At 49.5% G+C, this 21,287-nt stretch overlaps 4 protein-coding genes across 7 annotated transcripts in view; 2 read left to right on the top strand and 2 right to left on the bottom strand.

The window, feature by feature from the left end:
- Positions 1–39: 39 nt before the first annotated feature.
- LOC122364843 (BRCA1-associated RING domain protein 1-like) lies at positions 40–11,807 on the top strand. 4 transcript variants are annotated; one of them, XM_043335613.1, is made up of 5 exons: positions 3,191–3,285; positions 5,392–5,937; positions 6,207–7,375; positions 9,431–9,536; positions 10,650–11,807. In XM_043335613.1, exons 2-4 carry the CDS (start codon positions 5,392–5,394, stop codon positions 9,462–9,464), a joined length of 1,749 nt encoding a protein of 582 aa, XP_043191548.1. In that variant the 5' UTR covers positions 3,191–3,285; the 3' UTR covers positions 9,465–9,536; positions 10,650–11,807. The 4 variants fall into 4 exon arrangements, with proteins under 4 accessions (XP_043191549.1, XP_043191550.1, XP_043191548.1 ...); XM_043335612.1 differs by having other exon boundaries at positions 3,192–3,318; XM_043335614.1 differs by lacking the exons at positions 3,191–3,285; positions 9,431–9,536; positions 10,650–11,807 and adding an exon at positions 40–161 and having other exon boundaries at positions 6,207–7,528.
- LOC122364848 (methyltransferase-like protein 24) lies at positions 10,627–11,559 on the top strand. Its single transcript, XM_043335620.1, has one exon. The coding sequence runs from the start codon at positions 10,627–10,629 to the stop codon at positions 11,557–11,559; it is 933 nt and encodes a 310-aa protein (XP_043191555.1).
- Positions 11,808–12,733: 926 nt separating the features above from the next.
- On the bottom strand, positions 12,734–17,245 carry LOC122364842 (phosphoethanolamine N-methyltransferase-like). The gene is made up of 9 exons (XM_043335611.1): positions 17,139–17,245; positions 16,288–16,437; positions 15,812–16,145; positions 15,321–15,466; positions 14,934–15,110; positions 14,535–14,711; positions 14,176–14,407; positions 13,837–13,988; positions 12,734–13,560 (listed from the first exon to the last, which is right to left on the bottom strand). Exons 1-9 carry the CDS (start codon positions 17,157–17,159, stop codon positions 13,441–13,443), a joined length of 1,509 nt encoding a protein of 502 aa, XP_043191546.1. The 5' UTR covers positions 17,160–17,245; the 3' UTR covers positions 12,734–13,440.
- Positions 17,246–17,995: 750 nt separating this feature from the next.
- LOC122364840 (mucin-19-like) overlaps positions 17,996–21,287 on the bottom strand; it is a 30,146-nt gene continuing 26,854 nt past the window's right edge. The window contains exons 9-10 of the mRNA XM_043335606.1: positions 20,639–20,782; positions 17,996–18,681 (exon numbers count right to left, since the gene is read on the bottom strand). Of these exons, the coding sequence (XP_043191541.1) occupies positions 18,535–18,681; positions 20,639–20,782 (291 nt within the window). The 3' untranslated portion in view covers positions 17,996–18,534. The remainder of the gene's footprint in view (positions 18,682–20,638; positions 20,783–21,287) is intronic.

The raw sequence follows: 21,287 nt of genomic DNA, 5'->3' as shown, positions 1-21,287 counted from the left end.
TGTGTGCTTCATCAAACGCAAAATAGAATATTCTGCGTAGAATGTTCTTCGTCCGAGGAGACATCGAACGCGGCCTATGCCTGATTCCTGATCATGGATCCGAGATGGCTCTTCAGGGATTTTCTCAAAACTGTAGACTCTGAGAGAATGCAAAATAGTTGGTTCGTTGAGATCAGCTTGTTTAAAATATCTATGACATCATCAAAGGAAAATACCTTACCTTACCTTACCTTACCAATACGGGAATTTTGATGGCCACTATGGCCTGTAGGGTCCCGCTCGCATCGAGCTCCTGAACTGAGGACTCTCGTGGATACTAATCTGGGATGAAGTATTTGATTCGGTTCCAGTGATCGTCCAATCTGGCCTTGAACTGGTTGAGAGTGGATGCCAGGATCACAGAAGGAGGAAGCGCATTCCAGTCATTCACAGCTCTTGTTGAAAGTGCGTGTCTTCTGACTCTTGATTGGGCCTGGGGCTTCCTCAACTTCTTGTTGTGACCTCTTGTACCAACTCCAGGGGCAGGTGTGAAGAATTTCTCAGGTTGGACATCTAAACCTCCACTGAAGATCTGGTACATGGCGATCATGTCACCCCTTCTCCTTCGGTAGTAGAGGGATGGCAGGCTCAGGCATTTGAGGCGCTCCTGGTATGGTAGGTGCTTGATGTCCTGAACAAGCTTTGTGGCTCTCCTCTGCACTCGCTCGATCAACTTTTGGTCGGCTCGGTTGAAGGGTCCCCATATCAGGTTGCCATACTCTAAGTGGGGTCTTACAAGTGTCTTGTACAGCAAGGGTAGGGTAACCCTGTCGATACAAAGAAAGGATCGCTTGATGAGAGCAAGTAACTGGTTTCCTTTTGAGGATGCTGCAGCGGCTTGCATGCGGAACTTCAGCTCATCATCAAGGAAGATTCCAAGATCTTTCTCTGCACGAGTATGCTCTAGTTCGGCTCCACCCATCTTGTAGGTATGGCAGGGGTTTCTCGGTCCCACATGAAGTGACCTGCATTTAGCATCGTTAAATGGGAGCTGCCACCTGTCAGACCATGTGATGACCGCCTCAAGATCCCTCTGGAGTTCCTCTGACCCACTGCTGTGAGACACACTACGGTATATCTTTGTGTCGTCAGCAAAAATCTTGATGGCGCTGTCGACAACTCTGGGCAGGTCATTAATATATAATATAAACAGGGTAGGGCCGAGAACAGAGCCCTGAGGCACGCCGCTAGTGACTGGTGCCCATGGAGAGGAGCAGCCTCTCACCACAACCTGTTGCTGGCGATCTTGAAGGAATGAGGCGATCCATCTCTTGAGAGTTCCCGCGATGCCATAGCTCTCCAGCTTGCTCAGTAAACGCTGGTGGGGCACCGAATCAAATGCTTTTTTAAAATCAAGGTATATGGCATCGACCGGTTCTCCATTCTCTAAGCACAGAGACCAATCCTCGATCACTTCCAGGAGCTGAGAGGTGCATGAGCGCCTAGGCCTAAATCCATGCTGGTCGCTGTGCAGAAGTTGGTTGGCGGTGAGGTGAGTCATGATATGGTCTCTGATGAGTGACTCTAGTATCTTGCATGGTATGGCAGTCAGACTCACAGGACGGTAGTTGCCTGGTTCCTGCCTGCTACCCTTCTTGAAAATTGGGACAACAGTGCCAAGCTTCCAATCATCTGGTAATGACCCAGTGTCAATGGATTTCTGAAACAGAATAGTGAGGGGCCGAGCCAACTGTCCAGCTGCCTCCTTCAATATTCTCGGGTGGATTCCATCCGGGCCGGGAGAACTGGAGGTTTTCAAACCTTGCAGTAGTCTTTCAACCATGGTCTCGGTGATATTGAGATCCATAGCCTCAGCAGGTGAGCCCCCGGGAGACAAGACTGGGACAGCGGCTAGATCTTCGTCTGTGAATACTGAAGAGAAGAAGTTATTTAGAACTGTAGCCTTCATCGTGTCATCGGTGCACAGATGACCATTTTCATCCTTCAGGTCCTCTATGCCAGGCTTGGTTTTCAGCCTCGAGTTTGCGTACTTCCAAAACACTTTTGGATTGGATTTCAGCTCAGAAGAGATTCTTTGTTCAAATTCAGCTCGAAGTTTCCTTGTGAGGCTGCGAAGCATGTTGCGACAGTGGCAGTATTGGGCATAATCGAAGGGATCTCCTGATTGTGCATAGGCTCGCCACAGAGAAGCCTTCTTCCTTTTGAGCTTCATTGCCCTGCCATTAATGTACAAGTTCTTGCGTGACCTGGGCCTTGCTGGTGGAATTGATTGTTTGATTGCATCTTGCAGGGATTCCTTGAAGAAGCTGTAGGCCTGGTGCACGTTGCTATCATGCATCCTCGACCAATCAACTTCTCCAACCAGGTCCCTCAAAAGGTTGTAGTTGCCCTTGTTGTAGTTTGGCACAGCATCAGGCGTCCGTCGTTCCGTGTAGCATGCTAATTCAAACCTCAGAGAAATGTGATCACTGTGACCCAAGCCTGGCATGTAAGTTAAGTTTCTCATCATGCCTTCTTCATTGGTGAGAAGCAAATCAAGGGTGCTTGGGGGCTGCCCTGGTCTAAATCTGGTGGGTCTTGCCACATGCTGGGTGAGGAAACAGTCCTGAACACACTTGATCAAGTAGTGAGAGTAGTGGCCTTCTGGTTCTGGAGAGAAAACATTGGCCCAGTCAATTTGGGGAACGTTGAAGTCGCCTCCAATCAGCATGTGTGACGGTTTTGAATGTGATGCTTTCTTCAATACTTCTGTAAGCTCCAGCATGCTTTGATGTCTGTTGGTTGAGGGGCTTATATATATGCAGCCTATCAGGAGTTTGTCGCTGTTCAGTAAGTCAACATTGACCCACAGATGCTCAATGGTTGCTATGGTGCCAAATGATGTTTCTGCACAGCGTAGAGTCTCTTTCAACTGAAAATGTAAACAAAAATAAAATAATGGTCAACATGAGAAACCAAGATTACTTTTGAGTAACAACTCACTAAAATTTTTATCTTATTTTGTATTTAAAATACAGAATAGAACCCAACTTAAAAAGGAATCCCACAAAAGTCAAAGATTGACCTGCTCAGAACTCGGTCCTGTTACGTCATTTAGAAATATGGCACGAATGACATTTGTGACATTTGTATTTCTCAGATTTATTCATCAATGGCGCACTATAGACAAAATAAATTTAGCGCCTTTTTCAAGTAGCATTTTTTGTTGGACGCATCACGCGTAGGTGCCACGCGCCTTCTCTTGGTTGTGTCTGAGGGTTGAGGAGTGAGGACTGAGGAATAAAGGTGCAGAGATTCAGATTCAGAGTTGTTTTTACGGTATGTCATGCATTTTTATAAATACATTATAGCATGAGTATTTTGGTTATCTCAATAGCGCGAGGCTGGTGAATGTCGCCGTTTGCACCCTCACCCTGTGCTCAGAATTGAACAAAACATTTTGCTTATAACATTTGAAATAATTTGGTGTTTACCTAATTTGGTTCAGAACTGGAACTGACATTGTGGGGTTGGACGCTTGGGTTGTAAGGCTACGCGCCCTATTCCAACAACAACACAGTAGGCGGAACTATGGTCAAGCGTACCCATTTTCGGGAACGCATTTTCGTTCCCATGTTTGGGAACGATAAACCCAAATATGGGAACGCCATGTAGGCATTATTTAAAACAAGAAAAAGAACCGTTAAATGACGTCCAAAAAATATAAAACGATCGTGAACCGCCTGATATTTGTCTCAATATTGTTGGGAAAGAGTTTGATATTGTAAGGCCCATCGTAGTTTCAAATCGTTCCCCTATTTCTAAAGCAGTCCATCATCCGGGCCGCGAGCCCAAATTTGGGAACGCTCTCGTACACTGGCGCTGCAAGCGTTCCTTATTATGGGAACGGCGTACCCAAAATTGGGAACGATTTCACCGACGCCTTTCAGGGGCTCTTTTCATTAACAAGCATCACGTCCAACGCCGCAAATTATTGTTAACGCAACAATCATCAGATGACCTTTCCGGCAAGACCGTCGCATGTTTCGCCCGGTCTTCTGCGCTTTTATTCCCGTCGATCTCGCAGCGGGCACGCCCCCCTCTGCAGGATTACGTAATTCACAACGCTCAGCGATGTTCAACAGGGTCTTCCATGCCTATATCCACCGTCCGCGCCGAGGGTGGAGACATGTCAAGCACCTGTCTGTTTATCACCGATAGTTGACGAGCACAAGGAAGTATCCAAAAATGGGAACGCTGAATATGTTACACCCTCAAAACACCTAGTCCCAATGAAAATCTAGTTTTTTCCTTTCTTGATGAGTGTAAGTGGCAAAAGGCCTGGTAGGATGGGCACGAGGAATTATCGAAATCAGCATAAAAATTATAAATAAGCCACACAGAGCGATCTATATAAGAGAAATTCCCCCAAAACGATCACGCTTAGAAACACGGACGACAAAAACCACGCTCATGACGCTCCTTATAAAACAACTCTAAACAGCTAGCATCCAAATAAAATATGTCTTTCCGGGATGATAAAATACAGCTGGATAATTTTCAACAGTAGCTCGGTAAATTCACTCACGTTCCACGCGGTCGTCCGCCCCGACATTAAAAGTCAACAATATTACCTCGGGACCGTCCGCGTCTTCGCTTGCATTTGTCAGCATCTGGTGTCGATAGTATGAAAGTTCATAACCAGGCGAAAATTATTATACTTTACCTCAAACTAAAAAATGCTTCATTTTCCTTAAAATTGCATGTTAAATGTCGTATAACCCATATTTCCACCATTCTGTCATTTTCAAAAAATCATTAAAAATATCATTCCACGGTCAATTTCCTTGTTCCACGGTCAGATTAAAGATAACTTTATGGAGATTTAGTAGACACTTAAATCAGCGTGCACTTTTCTGAGACGTGATGCACTTTTGAGTTTTAGTGGGAGAACGGCCGAAAAATTGCCTTCCGTTCTCATAAATGGGAACGCCCGTTCCCATATTTGGGAACTCCGTTCCCAAAAATGGGAACGTTCCTATATTTGGGTACTCATGACCATAGTTCCGCCTACTGAACAACAACAACAATGACAACATTGTGGCAAGTTCAAGTTGTAATAAAAATGTGGTTGAACCTTAGATTGGGAACCAAATAGAACCATTGGGAACCATATGGGATGAAACATTGTAACATTTCAAAGCTTGTAACAATTGGATTTCTTATTGGTTCAATTTTAACCCCAAGTTAGTTGTTAACTGATGTATGATGGCTATTGGCTACATCAATGAAGGCAATGGCCAATGGCAAAAATCACTATTGTGAATTCTTTCAGGGTCTTGTTGTAACCTTCTAGTTAGGTATCTCACAGCCAGCATGTCTCACAGTTCTGTTGTCCATTGATATTCACAGATGGCACTGTCAGAGGTGTTCACCTGGCAGCGTACCAGCAGTGCACTGGATGCGCTGGAAGCACTGCTGCGCTGCAGTGGCTGCGGCGTCATCGCCACAGAGCCACGCCGCTATGGCCGCTGCGCGCACGTGTTCTGCGGCCCGTGCGCCGATATCAGCGGCACGTGCACCTTGTGCGCGGTGCCGTCGGAGGCTCGTGAGCAGCGCACGGACACGACGCTGAGCGCGATGGCCGCCGGCTGCGCTGAGCTGCGGCAGCTACTGGGTCTCGGTGGAGCTCAGACAGCACCGCCGCATGATTCCACGGCGCCGCCGCACGATTCCACAGCGCCGGTCGAACGGAGAGAGCGGAGTCCGAGGAAGAAGGCAGAGCGAGGCGGTGGTGATGGAAGACAGAAAGAAGAGGTGAAGGAGAAGGAAGGTGGGAACAAAGCCAGACAAAAGAAGGAGTCACAGAAGAAAGATGACGGAGACGTCGCCGGGAATGCGGAAAAGGAGAGGAAGTCAGAAGGAAAAGGCACGAAGACGAAACGGAACGTGGAGAAGGTGAGTTTTTGTGTTCCATTATTCAGAAGATTACTAGGGAGTTATATAAGTTTAATTTTGTCCTTTTCAATCAAGTGATCATTTCATATAAATATAAGGTTCATTAAGTCGGACGGGCGCCAAGTGACCTTAGTAGTCGGCGCGCCCTGAAGCCCCAATTAATAAACAATTACATTAAGTCGGGAAAATGTTAGTTGACATGAGTCATACGCTACCACACGAATGTTGTTTTCGTCATAATTAGTCACGTCTCTCGGCTCTGATTTCAGCCCAGCGATAAGCCAGCTGAGGACCCTGGCTCGTCCAAGAAGCCGCGCGCTCCACCGTCGGGCCAGTCCGGGACGGGTGGCCGGCGCACGCAGTCCTCGGGCTCCTCACTGGTCTCCAGCGCGGGCCTCACCAAACGAAACGCCAAGGGGGAGACGCGTCTGCACGCCGCCTGTGTGCGCGGCGACCTGGAGCGGGTCAGCGATCTGCTGGCGGCCGGCGCCTCGCCCAACACCCAGGACAACGCCGGCTGGACGCCGCTCCACGAGGCGTGCGAGGCCGGCCGGCTGGAGCTGGCGGCCGCGCTGCTCGAGGCCGGCGCGCTGCCCGACCCGCCCGGTCTGCAGCTGCGCACACCGCTGCACGAGGCGGTGGCCGCCGGCCGCGCCGAGCTGGCCGCCCTGCTGGTCGGTCGCGGCGCCGACCCTGACGCCCGCTGTCTGTACGGCACCACGCCGCGCCAGCTGGCGGCCGGACGCGCGGAGATGGAGGCGGCTCTGGATACACCGCGACAGGCGCCGTCTACCAGCCAGACGGAGCCCTCAGCTGACGGAGCAGTCGTTCTCGCCGCAACCGAGCTGTCGACCTCCGCCGTCGGCGCGCTAAAGAAGACGGCCACTCGGCTCGGCTGGAAGTTTGCCGCCGCTGTCACAGACGCCACCACGCACCTGGTGTGTGCCGAGCGGCCGCCGGGTCTGAGCGTGCCGCGGCTGCGCGCGCTGCTCGCCGGCGCCTGGCTGGTGACCGCCGACTGGACTGACGCCTGCGCGGAGGCCGGGCACACGCTGCCGGCCGAGCCGTGGCACGTGGCCGGGGAGGCGGGCAGCCGTGCGTGCCGCCGCCGCCAGCGTCTGCAGCCGCCGCTGCTCACCGGGCTGCACGTCTACCTGCAGGGCGCCTTCAAGCAGCTGCCCCGCGCCGAGCTGACCTCGCTGATCCAGCTGGCGGGAGGTCACGTGCTCAGCCGGCCGCCCAACCCAGAGGCGATACCGCCAGCAGAGAAGACGGTGCCCTACCACGCGGCCGAGGGGTCGCCGCTGCGCAACACCTCACATCTGGTAATATTCGAGGAGCCACCGGCTATCCAGTACGACATGGCGCACGTCAAGAGTCTGCCGCTCGCCTGGCTGCTGCTGTCCCTCGAAACGCACACGCTGGCGGACCCAATCCGGTAGGTGGCAGGGCGATTGGCTCGCCAGATGTCGCTGTGGTCCCTCCCTGTGCGCTAGTGCAGCATGTCGAACTGTGAGCGTGTGTGGCTCGGACAGACAAGTGCATGTCGGAAGTGTGAACATGTACGACTCCAGACGAGGACTGAGATCAATCAGCTGGTTAGTGGGTTCTGTGGAACCTGACTCGACGGTGTGGTGTATCGGGTCTCTGTGTGTATGGCTATGATAAGGCGGGTCATTCTGGTCTTCTAACATAGTAAGTCTCGAGCGGTCATTGATTGGCATGGTGCGGCTGGATAAGTAGACTGAAGATAGCACTAGATATTTTTAAGGTGTATGCTTCAGTAGAGTTCAACTTCCTTACTTATACGGCCAAGCTTATAGGTTAAGAGGAAAAAGTCACGAAAAGTTACGCTCTTCTGAAAGGGGAAATATTCGTTGAGACTTGAGACCTTAGTATTGTAGTTGTTACTTTGCTTGAAATGTTTCGCTAATTGAATATCGTTTTAAGTCCCGAAAAACATGTAGCTTGGGTAAGATGGATGCCTATGAACACGTCTGAACTCAAGTAAATAGTTATTTCATCGGTAACCGATAGAAAAGGTGACAATAGACGCGCCACATTTATTTTCAGTTTACCGCCTACTTGCCTGTAACTAAGGCGAACATTGTATTACGATTCCGCGTGTGCTGTTTTCTATAAAAGAATAGATTATGCTACCGTTCCGAATTCTGATTATTAATTTATTACCCAATTCATTATTATTGGATTAGAGATATGTGACCCTACATTTGCATACCTTCATCTACCTCTGACCAACGCCATCGATAATTTGGATTTTTCATAATTTGTCCAGCACCTATTTCTGCGTTTTAGGTGGAAATTTTACGGAAAACGGCTCTTTTATGTGAAAGGCATAGGTTTTACGCGTAACGACGGGCTATGCAAAAAGCGTACATATGCAATGCATAAACTTCTACAATGTGAATTGCGTAAACTACGTGAATTACACTACGGTTCATCTACAAGGCTGGTAATGGAAAATTTAAGCACCAATGACTATTCCATTCAAGCGCGATCCACCTCTTTCGACAAATCATTTTACCATTCCTGTCATTTCGCTCTGGAGATGAGTGGGAAAAAATTACACGCTATACTCTGTAGGGGTTGCGGGGTCGATGGATTTTCGGTGACTCCCACTGTAGCCTTCGAAAATCGACTTCGACTCCGGCTCCGGGCACGACTGTCGACCTCGACTGACTCCGACTCCGACTCGGCTGCCTGGTCTACAGATTCGATGGTTTTCGGTGACCCGACACCAACTCCGCCCCCCCCCCCCCCCAAATCGTCTCCAACTCCGACTCTGCAGCCCTTATGACAGTGTATATCATGGAACCTACAGTCACAAGTTATTTTCACCGTAGATGCATTTCTTGATCGGTCGTCTCTCACTCGCATTCTAAATCACTTCTATGGGTCATCGCCCTGGTCAGCATCTTTGTCAATTGATAACCAACTGGCGTTTCGCGCACGGCGTCCCATCGTCCATGGTCCGGCGGTCCTAGCACACTATTGTGGCATGCGGCTGGCCCCACTGCTGTCCGACGGACAAGTCTCACTGCCGCGTTAGGTCCGTGTCATGTGTGCGAGTCATCAGTGAGTAGCGGGTGTGTGAGTGAGAGGAAAGGCGAGAGCTTCGTTTGCTTTTGAGGATTGTAGGTGAAAAGGTGAGAGAGGTTGGTTCAATATCCGTTATAGTAACTAAAATGTTTTTTTCTTTAGACCGATGCTTATATTGATATGTTATTGGTTGTACAATTGGATGATCCAACACGCTATCCAATTGGGGGATATAACATTACTTCCATCGGTGTGTGCACTCTTTCGATGCAGGTATCTCAAAGTAAACCAATTGTTCGAGTGTGCAAACGGCATATATTTGTACACGAACTTCGTGCCTTGCTAGGTCGTTTATGAGACATTTGCCGTATTTATGCCGAAAATATTGATTCGCAGGTCCCAGAAATGAAGCCCAGTAACTTATGGGTTCCAGATTGTCCAAGATGGTTGTTCGCTTCAATACGTAAAGGAGCATTGGTTTATATTGCTGCATTGTTTTTGATAATCGCCAGTACAACGCATTTCAATATTGGATTCGGGTAAGTTCGGCATTCATGGAATGTGTATTTCTTCAAGGCGCTATCAAAATGTCATAATGTGTAGATAGCTTCCTTATATACCAGTAAAACGCCTTTTGGGCGAAGAACGAGCGAGCGAGATAGTGAGCCCTGCACGTGCAGAAGGGCGAGAGGGTACTTCCAACGGGCTTGTGCAAAGCACCCTTCTAACCGGTCGCTACCGGTGTACCAAATTTGAACGCAATCGGCCCAGCCGTTCCTGAGATCTGGAAGCGGCATTCTGCACGTGCGCACGTGCAAACGGGGTCCAAAATGACTTTTGCACGGCACCCTACTAACCGGTCCCCAACCGTGCACCAAATTTGAGCGCAATCGGCCCAGCCGTTCTCGAGATCTGGAAACGCCCCCTGCACGTGCGCACGTGCAGTAGCACCCTAACTGCAACACATGGGAATGCATTGCCTGGTGGGTGCCTACCTGTATGCCAAGTTTCAGCGAAATCGCCCCAGTAATTACCGAGTTACTGAAATGGGAACAAATTTGGCACCTCTTATTGTTGTATTTTGCACGTGCAGTGGGGGTCACTCACATAGATGAAGAGTATCCGACCTTTGGTAGAAGGCATGCAGCTGCCCTATAAAAATGACCGCAAGAGAATCGGTCAAGCCGCTGCTGAGATATGGGCCTCTCAAAATCATTACTTTTGCAAAACCGCTTGAACACCCTTGACTTTTCACGTGGCACGTGCCACGGCGGTCACTGAGATGTATCAAAAGTAGTCAATTACGGGGTAGAGGGGATGGGGCTACCCAGCAAAAAAGACCGCAGGCCATTCGGTCCAGCGGTTGCTGAGATATAAGCCTCTCAAAAGCGTTACAGGCCGGGCCGGGCCGGGCCGGGCCGCTCATACTGAGATTTTTCCGTTATATTGAAAAGACTTCGCTTCGCTCGCTGCGCTCGCTCGCTCGTAACAATGTTTGGGTAGGCAAATGACACAAGATATAAATCTTGGCCTGAAAAGTTGAAGGCTTACGTTTGCAGTAAAAATGACTAATGTCTCCCGATGAAAAATCGGATGAAATGTTGGATCATAATATATATCGAACAATAAATGCGGGTCTCATCCATCTCCAGATCGGCTGCATTATGGTCGTGGTCAAGTGTGCCCTTCAACCAGCAGCCGGCGGTAGAACTGGGACCCTCTGCTACCGCCGGCACTTTACACGCCACCGGCAGTTTCTCTCCAGCTGTGGACTCTGAGGAGGAGGCCGTGTTCCGTAAGCTAGACGAGCTGCTCACCGCAGTAGACACAGAGGCGCGTGCCTCGTGTCTGCACCTGTACGGAGCCGGCGGTCGGTGCTTCCACTGTGCACGTTCGCGTCAGAACGACTCGGATAGATCGGTTGTGTACGCTCTGGACGGCCGGAAGCCTGTGTGTTTGAACCTGCTGCCAGCGAACTGTTCTGTCCTTTCCTTCGGCGTCAACCATGATTTCTCCTTCGAAGAGACCATGGAGGACCTGGGCTGCATGGTCCACGCATTCGACCCCACCATGGGAGTGAGCAGCTTCCGCAAGTCGAGAAACATCCACTTCCACAGCTTGGGGATCGGGTCCAGCGACGCGGAGCTGGGCGGCTTTCCGGTGGCCAGTCTGGGCACCATAGTGCGCAGGGCTCGAGTGCGACCGGGGACCATCCACTACCTGAAGCTGGACGTGGAGACGAGCGAGTGGGAGGCTCTACACCAACAGCTGACCACTGGCGGCGACCTTCTCCGCGTCCAGCAGCTAAACGTCGAGTTCCACCTGCTCCAGTGGTCCCCCACCATCGCCGAGGGGGAGGGCATGAAGGTGCCGAGGAGGAACGAGGTCTCACGCGAGAACGCTGTGCGGTTTATCGCCGTCGTGGAGGCGCTTCAAGCAGCTGGCTTCGGACTGGTGTCATCAGACCCAAACCTAGTGTGTCAGGACTTTGAAGATGGATGTCTTTCTTTTCTATATGACACCCATTGGGTGAACAAGAAAATCAGCGCTAACCGCTCATGAGACACTGCTGTGTATTATCTGGAGTAACATTTTTAATGAGTCTATAGAAATTTTGAATTTGAAAAATTTTGGCTTGACACGGCGATACAGGATAACGATGGTATTCCGTGTACGGTGCAAGCGCGGGCGATCAGGTAATGTTGAACGTTATACAACAATGCTCAATAAGTTTGCGTTCACCCTATACCTATAAAAACCTTCATGCTTAATGCATCACTCTTCTAAATAAAATAAAATAAAAAAAAACACTCACGACTTTGACTTTGACCGGCGCGAATCGGAAGTCCTATCTGCATTGATAGGTTATGCCGCGAGGACAGAGCTGTGAAGTCCAGCTCATAGATGTCGCTAGTAGTCAGCGCCTGAAGCTATGCTGCACCGCACGGCTACAAATAGTTATGCATTCCGATTCACAGATGTCGCTAGTGGTCAGCGCCTGAAGTCATGCTGCACCGCACGGCTCGAAATAGCCATTCGTTAGATATGAGATGCTTAAGACACAGAGACGTAGACGTTAAGCTGTCTCGTCAGTCGACCGTTCCATGCTTTTATCTTCAGGATACTGAAATCCTTCTCCTCCACACCGCCACCCCCCTCCGGGCTGGACAGGCAACTTTATCTCATGCGGGCTGCTCCCTTGGAGCGGCACCGCTGCTCCCGAGGGAGCGCACCCCGTAGCCGGGTGCAGTGAGTGCCTTGGGGCTGGGTGGCCTGTCTTCGGACGGGCTCAGCCCCGGCGACTCACTAGGGTGCCTGCCCAGACCAATGTCTCCCCCTATGTCCTATCTTCCTCCCGGCTCTGAAATGGTCTTAATGGACCGAAAGGGCCTAACCCAACAAAACAAACAAACAAAAAATCTCGTCAGTCGTCGGCACTGGATTTAGGCAGCTGCCGTGGAAACACGGGCAGATGAGAATTCGCCGAATGGGCTGGTGGTGTCCGGTGGACAGTAGAAAAGTCTACTCTAAATCCCACTGTGAGTGGGGTCAGATTCGTTACCTCACTATTTTACCAATTTAAAAAGAAATTGAAGACATTGCGAATGTCTCCTGTTTCAAACAAGCATGCCCACATCGATCTATTATTTTCTGAATCATGACATCTTTGCCCAAGATGAGTTCGCTCCCCCACCCATCTTGGCGAAGCTGGCTGAGACCCACATCAAGACACGGGTTGAAGGTATAAGAATTAAATCACATATAAATAAGTTTGTTTGAAATCTCAAGTTCCTGCCTTATTCATATACATTCCTCCGCCATGTCGTATAAGCACAGGTGAATCAAAATAAATCTTACAAAAATGGCAATTTGAGTCACCGCAGTCAACGGGAAAACCAAAAACTTTTGATTCAGTTTATTGATTGAACATTTACAGATGCAAAGGCATCAGCAGATATAACTACCTACCTATCTGATATTTGGGGCATTGGCCACGTATAGCGCGCTAGTCTCAAGTACCTACCTTACATGTATCAGCGTTGGTGAAAAAACAATAGTCACTGGTGTTTTTACCCACTAGCCAGCACGTTTTTTGCACCATTCCCAAACAAACATTATAGCAACAAATTCATTCAAATATCACACATGCTTGTCGACAAGCTATAGAGCTCGGTATCTATAGGTAACACAGTTAACACTGTCAAAACTGCACTGTTAGTAAACACTGATAACACTCATTTCCATTTAGGAAAAAATATCATCATGCATCTTTCTAGCTTGCCACACTGATCAGGATCATTCAAACATCACGAAAGCTAGAGCTCATTATGTATGCCCACAACCTATCAGCCTCCTGGGAATACAAATGGAATATGGCAGGTCCCAAGACCGGCGGCTTCTAGCGGAAGTAGTTCCTCTCTCCGAGGCAGACAAAGAGCTAGTTCACTCTTCACTGGGCTTCTGGGCGGCGATGAGGCCCCACACCTGGCTGCCGTCGGTGGCGCGGGCGATTTTCTGCTCCCATCCCACCACCGTGTCTCGGAACTCGCTCTCCGAGAACTCCTGAAAGGAATGAACAGTTTTGTGATTACTGGAGACAGGACCAGACAGAAGCAGGTATTTCAGAAATAAGCTATCAAGTCAGGTAGGCTAATCCCAATAAAATATTGATGCTAAAAATGTTTGTTTTAAATATTTTCATGAAATAAATCAAAACGTATTTGAAGTTCATAGCTCACAAAAAGTGGTAAATGTATACGCCTGTGCTTCTACATTTTAAAAATGTTACATGCTGAGTAAAGGTTCCAGTCTTCCCCTTCTGTGAGCGCACATCAGTACATCGACAAACTGTTGTCTCCTCGCTCTGAAGGTGTCCAGCTCCTGATGCAGCACGTTCAGGAAGTCGTCCTTCTGGTCATGGACCTGGACGTCAGTGAAGCCGGCAGCCTCCACGACGCCGCCGTACTCCTGAAGAGTCAGGAGCCGGTACGCTGTAGAGAAACGGCAGGGTCAGTCCGAGCGACCTGGGTAGGCAGATGATGGAACCTGTATGATGGCTATGCAGACGGCAGGGCTAGTCATAAACCTGTAGGGATGTTGAAGACAGATGACGTCGTTGATGTCATGTTCTGATGATTCGTACGTTATAGAAATATCAATCGACCATGTATTCCTCACCTCTCGCCGACTTGTACTCGAGGAACTCGTTCCTCAGCTGGCCCTCTCCCTGGCAGTAGTCGGTGATGAGCAGCTTTCCGCCTGGCTTCAGCCACCGCCAGAACTTGGCCAGCACTGCCGTCTTGTCCTCCACGTGCAGCAGCGTCTCCCGACTGTATATGACGTCATAGCTGGCGTCACGGTACTCGCGCTCCGTGATGTCACTGATCTCGAACCGCAACCGTTCGCGGACCTGCGGAGAAAGGATAGTTTGGGGTTGCTTGACACAAATATGACACAGATGCACATATCTGCTGTAGGTAATTGTAAAATAACCTTTCCAAAGGCAGCTGAGTACAGAGAGCTGGCGCGCGACTCACCGCCGGAGGGAGGGAGGCCTGTCGCTGCAGCGCCACCGTCACCATGTTGGCAGACAAGTCGATGCCGGTGACGTGACAGCCATAGCGAGACGCCATGTGGATGGCTGAGCCGCCCGGTCCCGTGCCCACGTCCAGCACACGGGAGTGGGCCTGCAGGCCCAGCCGGTCGCAGAGCCGCTGCGGAACGGGAGAGGGTCACAGGCTGCCGGTTGGCTTGCCACGTGGTAGAGTTTCGTGCTAGAATGCAGGACGGAGTTCGACCAGAAAGCCAAGTAATCCTTCAATTAGTTACCAGTTTTCACCTCTCAAGAAAACTGTGATATGAGTGGATACACAGTATGACTTGCAAAATGAAGACGGCTGCTAATGAGGTTATAATAAGGGGAGCACATTTCGAACCTCTGTGACTGGCTTTCCTCCGCAGCTGACAAATGAGTCGCCGTAGACGGCCTCGTAGCGTTTGATGCCGTTCAGGCAGTACTGGTGCTTGTCCAAGAAGTTCTGGAAGCTGCTGAAGTAGTCGCTGGTTGGTGTCTTCCTCAGCAGGTACAGCAGCTGGTATGGGTTGCCGGAATACTGCCAGAAACAAGGAACGACGATGAAAATAGCTCTCACACCGATTTATTGCCTGTTGTATAACGTAGCGAGAATTCGTCAAGTAATGCAGTACCCAGTTAAATTGCATGCAGTTGACGCACTTCAAAAGAGTTCATACGATTTCAGTTGCAAACGCGTCATTTTTTCGCGTGTGCCATCAGAGACGGCCTCATCGGTCATGCTGCTGACCTTGATGAAGACGTCGACGGAGGCGGCGTAGCGTAGTGTGAACCTGTAGTCGGCCTCCGGAGAGTTCATGCTGGGTCCCTGCAGGAGACTGCAGTAGTGTGCCGGACTGCGGTAGAACGTCGGATTGGTCTGACGTTTCTTGTTGCCTGCAACATCGTAATAGAAGCGTGTTTATCATAGGGAGTGAAACATTAAAACGTCCATAGTTACAATAATGAGTTACAGTCTACAGATAGATAAAACATAGCTGTCATTATTCAGCATAAGGAACATTGGTTATTCGTTTCTGATCAGCACTAGTTCGTTTGCTCTTTAAAAGCACGTCACACGTTAAAGCCTTAGATCTCCTCTTATGGAAATTGGAATAACGAATAATTAAGAGGGGAGGGGCCAGCATTGCCTTAGAAAACAAGCTTTCTCAGTTTCTACTTTCTCAGTTCATTCTCGGTGTTCAGCTGACCGCCAATCACGGCTGACGGCTTTTCCCTCACCTGACTGTTTGATGCACGACTCTCGAATGAAGAGGTAACCATTGGGCTTCAGCCACCGAAGCATGCTGCTGACCAGCTTGTCGATCTCGTCATCGCCAAGGTACATCAGGAGCCAGTTGCTGAAGATCATGTCATACTGCCCGTTGTCCTGTTTCAGCTGTGTCACATCCATGCAGACGAACTCGACGTTGCCCAGATGCTCGTTGCTCTGGCGGTTCTTTTCGATGTAGGTTTCCAGAAAGTCGACGGCTGTGACGTGTTTTGCACGCTCTGCCAGTTTCCGGGTGAAGCGGCCGATTCCGGCACCGAGTTCCAGCACCCGCATTCCACCAACCTGACAAAATGTTTATGTTCTGATTATAGTGAACCTTGAACGTGTGCTGGATGTACATATAATGTTTTTTTTTCTTATCGGAATTAATGAAAAATAAGCTAACGCGAAACGAACTATTGAGTCGTTCTATAAGCTCTCTTACCTGCGGAACCGAGTCCAGAATTTCAGTTTCTTCCTGCTCAGCTAGCTGCCTAGCATCCTCGTTAAGCATCATGTTCTCCAGTGTGGGTTCAGAGAACTGCGCCCAGTAGTTCGTCATCTGCTGCCGAACACTGCAGGCCTCGTCGCCTGCCTGTGATAAAAAAATGTCAGCTGTAACTATTCACTGCCGTAATTTTGGCGCTAGATGTTGTCGACAATTCCTTTAAACAGGCAGGCTTTTTTATTTCTATAAGCAATGTTTCATGACCTTACCTGTAGTTATTGTCCAATGGCAGATTGACTTTGCTTACGAATCGTCACTAATAGGTACAGTCGGTTACCTACTCATCGATAAGGACTAGGAGTCAGGGGGCTAATGGGGCTGAGCCCCTCCGACTTTTCGGCCGGGGAGGCTCGAAGTGTATTCGATCCCGCCACCACCACCCACCCACCTGGAGATATCCAAAGGTACCAACACCTCAATCTACCAAATCTTCCCGGAATGAAAACCAGCTCATGAAACTGGAGATGAAACTTATCAGCGACCGTAGGCCGTAGGGTCCCGTATAAATTTCACCATATGCGTATGGCGTGGATAGGCTGTGCCGTTTCACACTCAAGCCAAGCGGCACAGTCTGCCAGTGCAGGCGACTACTGCCAGTGTGCTGAATGAGGCATGGCACCATAGGTAACCGGTGGATAAACGCTCCGTATCGATTGGCCTGTAACCCACTGTACTGCAACAATGCGGTTGCATGGATGTGAAATGTGCATGCCGATTATCGGAATGAACCCTACAGAACGCTGACGCCTTGGAATGTGCGCATGTCGCATATTTCCCCACAAACTTACCGGTATTATCAAGTAGGACATGGCTGGCTGAATCCGACGCTCCCAGCTGTGCAGTGAGAATCCGACTGGACTCCAGCTGTAGTATTCCGCCGTTTAAATCGACGTGGGTTCTGTTTACGTAAAGGCGTTCTCAGCATACCTCAGCACGGAGGCTGTCTCTGCGTCACATTCGGACTGTTTTTAGCACAGAATTAGATCAGAGCGCAGGCTCAAAAGTTGTAAATAGTATACCCCTTCGTTATTTTATTTGGCGACGCCCGTGCGATCTGGTGTGGAATTTATCATGCCTCCGTCACTGAGTAATTGAGTATGTATATTCGGTCGGGTCACGTCTGGTGATGCTCTCTGGTGGTGGTGTGCCGTTCGTGCGACGAGCGCTCAAAGGTCGCGGCCCTAATGAACCGGTCTGAGCTGACACCGTTCGTCTCGTTACGCGGTTCGAACCGTGTGTTTGTTGTGGGAAGCCTTCTCAGCGGACACTGGTGCTGAATGATCGCAGTCCACGTGGTCGTTATGGATCATATCATATTATGTTGCTGCCCAAGGCGCTAAAACTACTATGCTGCTGCCAAAACGGTTGTATCTCATATCCTGCTGTTTCTTTTCATGTGTATTATCTGATATTTATTTACCAAAGTGACGTTGGCCTTGACATGTCACATGTCCATGACCGACAGGGCGCCAGTCGCCACGGTACAAGCTAGCTACCTTGTGTACTGAGCTTTCAAGTCAGAAAATCAATAAGGATCAATTTTCTAAGTGGGGAGTGTCGGTCGCTTCCTCGAATGCGTGTCCGGAGGATGTTTTATTCAATCAGCACAAAACCAAGTATTATGTATCTACAGGTAAACATATTCCTCCATTTACCATATATTTTTCATGTCTCATTTTGGCAGCCTTTTCATGTTGATACATTTCTCACAGTTCAGCGGTGCTTCTAAGCGACCGCAGGACATTCATGAATGGAATGTCGTAATATCTACAGGTATGTAAAAAAAAAACTAACATCGCACGTATCGCCAGCGGTCCATCTTTACTAAGGTTATTTCATAATTCACGATGGTTGCATACAACAGCACTATGATAGCACGCACGGAAAGCCGCTGAATTCAATCGAGGATGATTCGTTTTACGGTATTTTGACAAACTAAATGCAATCAAAATAACTACTCGAAGGGATTGGAAAAGCGCTTCGACTTTCTTCAGTCGATTTTCCTATTCCTATCACTGCCACTCCCATTGCACTTTGCAGCGTATTGGCACGCAATTATTCAATTCCTGTCAATACTTGATGCGATATCAATAAGCGGAAGAGTTTGTCACACTTACGTCTCACAGGACGCTAAACGAGCACCGCTCCAACACGCCCTTGATCCTTGCACAGCCCCTCCGTCGGCTAGTCGGTCATGTTCGGATTGGTGTAGTCGAAGTTAGCGAAGCGATCCTGGCGCACCTCGGCGAGCACGTCGTCAGGGATGTCGGTCAGACGCGCAGGCAGGGTCGTGTAGTCGTCCTCGAAGTACCGGCAGTCGGCCATTGTCAGCTGAGAACGGCATATGACGTCACTCGGGGAACATAAAGTGGATGTGTGTGCTACGGTACTGGGACGAACGCCTTGAAATGAGCGTATTGGTTTCGGTACGTTATAGTAACAAAATCGCATAAGGGAAAGGAGCATAAAAGTGAGTTTTACATGAATTTTCATGAAAATGGAGTTGGTACAATCAATATTATTGTGATGTATTCGGTGACAGTGACGGCTTAGAAACATAGTCACGGCAGCTAACGCACAGTGAGAGCCCCGAATGACCTCAGACCCGAATGAGAGGGTCCGAGGCAGAGCTTTTTTCGATACGTTTACAATATCTGGATGTTTATATATCATGTAATAGGCGACAGTGCACATCGGCCATATACATACAGTGCAAATATAAGAAGCAAGCGAATATCCAGCACGCAGTGTGACTGGTATGACTAGATGCCGGCAGCGCTCTTGCGTTGCCTTGGGCCAGAATTGGAGGAACGGTACTGAGGGCACACACCGGGCCAAACCACCGAAACCCAGACTGAGCTTGGACTGAACCTGAAACCAAACGAAACATCCCAAAAATGCTTCGAAGCACGTGAGATTGGTGCGGATATCTACCTACAGTATGGTATGAATTAACTGCACGTGCATAGTTCATGTCCCAGGCACCCCAGTGCAGTCATTTTCATAACTTCATGTAGCGTGTGTCTAGTTCTATCAGTGTACCGACTTTTGTGTCGCTAGATCGACGTTTCCCGGGATCAGAGGATCCCTAGTCAAAACCGTTATCCGCCCCCCGCACGCGCAGCTTGCACCCCTCGGATATTATCTCGCCGGAATGTTATGACTCAATGTATTCTTCTTATGACCTGCAAGTTTTGAACCAGTTAGAGCGGCCGTTTACCCTGCAGGCGTGGCAATGCACGAAGGGGTGCAATCGGCTTGCACGTACATAGCTCATGCACCACAGAGTTTAGCTCAACCAAATGTGCACTATTTTGGAGGTCTTGCCTGAGACTACCATTGAACCGATTTTGAGGTTGATAGCTCAAAATTTCTTTGAGCCAGAGGACCTCACGTCAAAACGGTTTTCCGCCCCCAGCACGTGCAGCCTGCACCCCTCGCAGACGGTGACCCCCCTGGAAACTGGTTCAAGGTGTTACCGATGTGTCCCGCCAGTGTGGCTTTGTCCGTGACCTTGGGTTGACCTGTAGCCTTGACAAAAAAATTCGTGTCACCGAAACTTTGAAGCGGAATAGCATGTGCCACGAAGCACTGAGCGAACCGAGGCCAGTGCCAAAAGTTTACCTCGCCGGAGACGAGTCGAACGGTCCCACTTTCGTCCCGATCGGTCCACCCATTTTGACTCCAGGTCCAAAAAAGCTTAGACAAACTCACTCACATACTCACTCACATACTCACTCACATACTGACAAACAGGCTTGGCCGAACTTTTCTTCAGCGACCCACCAATGGGAATTTCCGGATGCAAAAGCATGCTATCGCATGCTTTTGATCCTCCAATTCTGGAAAACTTCCGAGCAAGGACATTCATGTGTATATTAATGACGTCATCCGACCTTTTTGCTGAGTTAGGCCGACTGACAACTATCGAACCACGTGGTCTATTATTCGACCTTGTCGGACAGTGGAATCCACCCGCCTGCCACAGGACTGAGTGTTATGTCGCTCCGATTCTGTGAGCTAGGGAGTGTCCGCAATAGTTTATGTTCAGTGTTCTGACCTTGTTTCTCGTGTAACCAAATACGGCGCCTGATGAAACTATGTCCTATGACCACATCAGCAGCAAGCGAAGGTTTTGCTTGGGAATGTCCAATGTGTTTTGCATTGGTTTCTGAAAATCCCAGTCGCTTGCACAGCATCCACTATTCACATTCATGTCAAATAACCATCGTGCGATCCCTCTCTCGCGCTATAAGTCTATCCGTGGGGTATTCCACATAGGCCTTACCAGTGTCGGTCTGAACGGCGGCGGATCGTGTTGTTTGCGCTCCACCAGATACCAGTCGACCCGCCGGAAGAAGGGCTGGCTGCAGACACCTCCGGCAGGACACTCGGGAGAGCCGAGTCGGAGTGCGGGGTCCTTCACCAGCAGCTGGCGGCGAGGCATGAGTCAGAGTCACGTGGGGAAGCTGAGTCCGGAGGTCAGGGATGCGCGAGTCACATCAAACAGTCGACACAGCCATAGGATCGGTGGTGTTCCAAATCTTTTTCAGGATTTGCATTACCTTTTCTCCATTATTTTTTTATTACTAATGTCCTTCAATTTTCCCATCTCATTGTTCATTTAAAGAGTCTATCCCATCTTTTTCAGAATCGGCAACCCAATCCCACAAGCAGGCACATTCGACGTGGGCTCCTGACACGAGTCGTAGGCCGGCGTTGGCTCTTGTTTGTGTGTGTGTGTGTTTATTCATTTATTTATTTATTTATTTTGGCACCCTGGACATGTGACCGGTGGGGACCAGTACATATGGTCGACATGTTGACCCCGGTAAGGTCACAGAGGTGACCTGCGTTTGACCCAGATACGGGGCCACGTCGACCCCGGAACGACAGCTGCACTGTGCGGCCGATAGCTGAGCCGACGATTGCAGAGT

This window comes from Amphibalanus amphitrite, unplaced genomic scaffold, assembly GCF_019059575.1.
Source record: "Amphibalanus amphitrite isolate SeventyFive unplaced genomic scaffold, NRLGWU_Aamphi_draft 000702F_arrow, whole genome shotgun sequence".
NCBI classification, from domain to species: Eukaryota; Metazoa; Arthropoda; class Thecostraca; order Balanomorpha; family Balanidae; genus Amphibalanus; species Amphibalanus amphitrite.
This window is presented reverse-complemented; position numbering and strand designations above follow the sequence as displayed.

What these genes read in the sequence shown, in the direction of transcription:
- LOC122364848 (XM_043335620.1), top strand. Translation starts at nt 10,627, where the DNA reads ATGCGGGTCTCATCCATCTCCAGATCGGCTGCATTATGGTCGTGGTCA.
- LOC122364843 (XM_043335613.1), top strand. Translation starts at nt 5,392, where the DNA reads ATGGCACTGTCAGAGGTGTTCACCTGGCAGCGTACCAGCAGTGCACTG. An exon ending in CGAAACGGAACGTGGAGAAG is followed by an intron (nt 5,938 to 6,206) that starts GTGAGTTTTTGT and finishes CTCTGATTTCAG; the next exon opens with CCCAGCGATAAGCCAGCTGA. An exon ending in ACGCTGGCGGACCCAATCCG is followed by an intron (nt 7,376 to 9,430) that starts GTAGGTGGCAGG and finishes TATGGGTTCCAG; the next exon opens with ATTGTCCAAGATGGTTGTTC.
- LOC122364842 (XM_043335611.1), bottom strand. Translation starts at nt 17,159, where the DNA reads ATGTCCTACTTGATAATACCG. An exon ending in AGGCCTCCCTCCCTCCGGCG is followed by an intron (nt 14,408 to 14,534) that starts GTGAGTCGCGCG and finishes CTTTCTCCGCAG; the next exon opens with GTCCGCGAACGGTTGCGGTT. An exon ending in CGAGTACAAGTCGGCGAGAG is followed by an intron (nt 13,989 to 14,175) that starts GTGAGGAATACA and finishes GTTTCTCTACAG; the next exon opens with CGTACCGGCTCCTGACTCTT.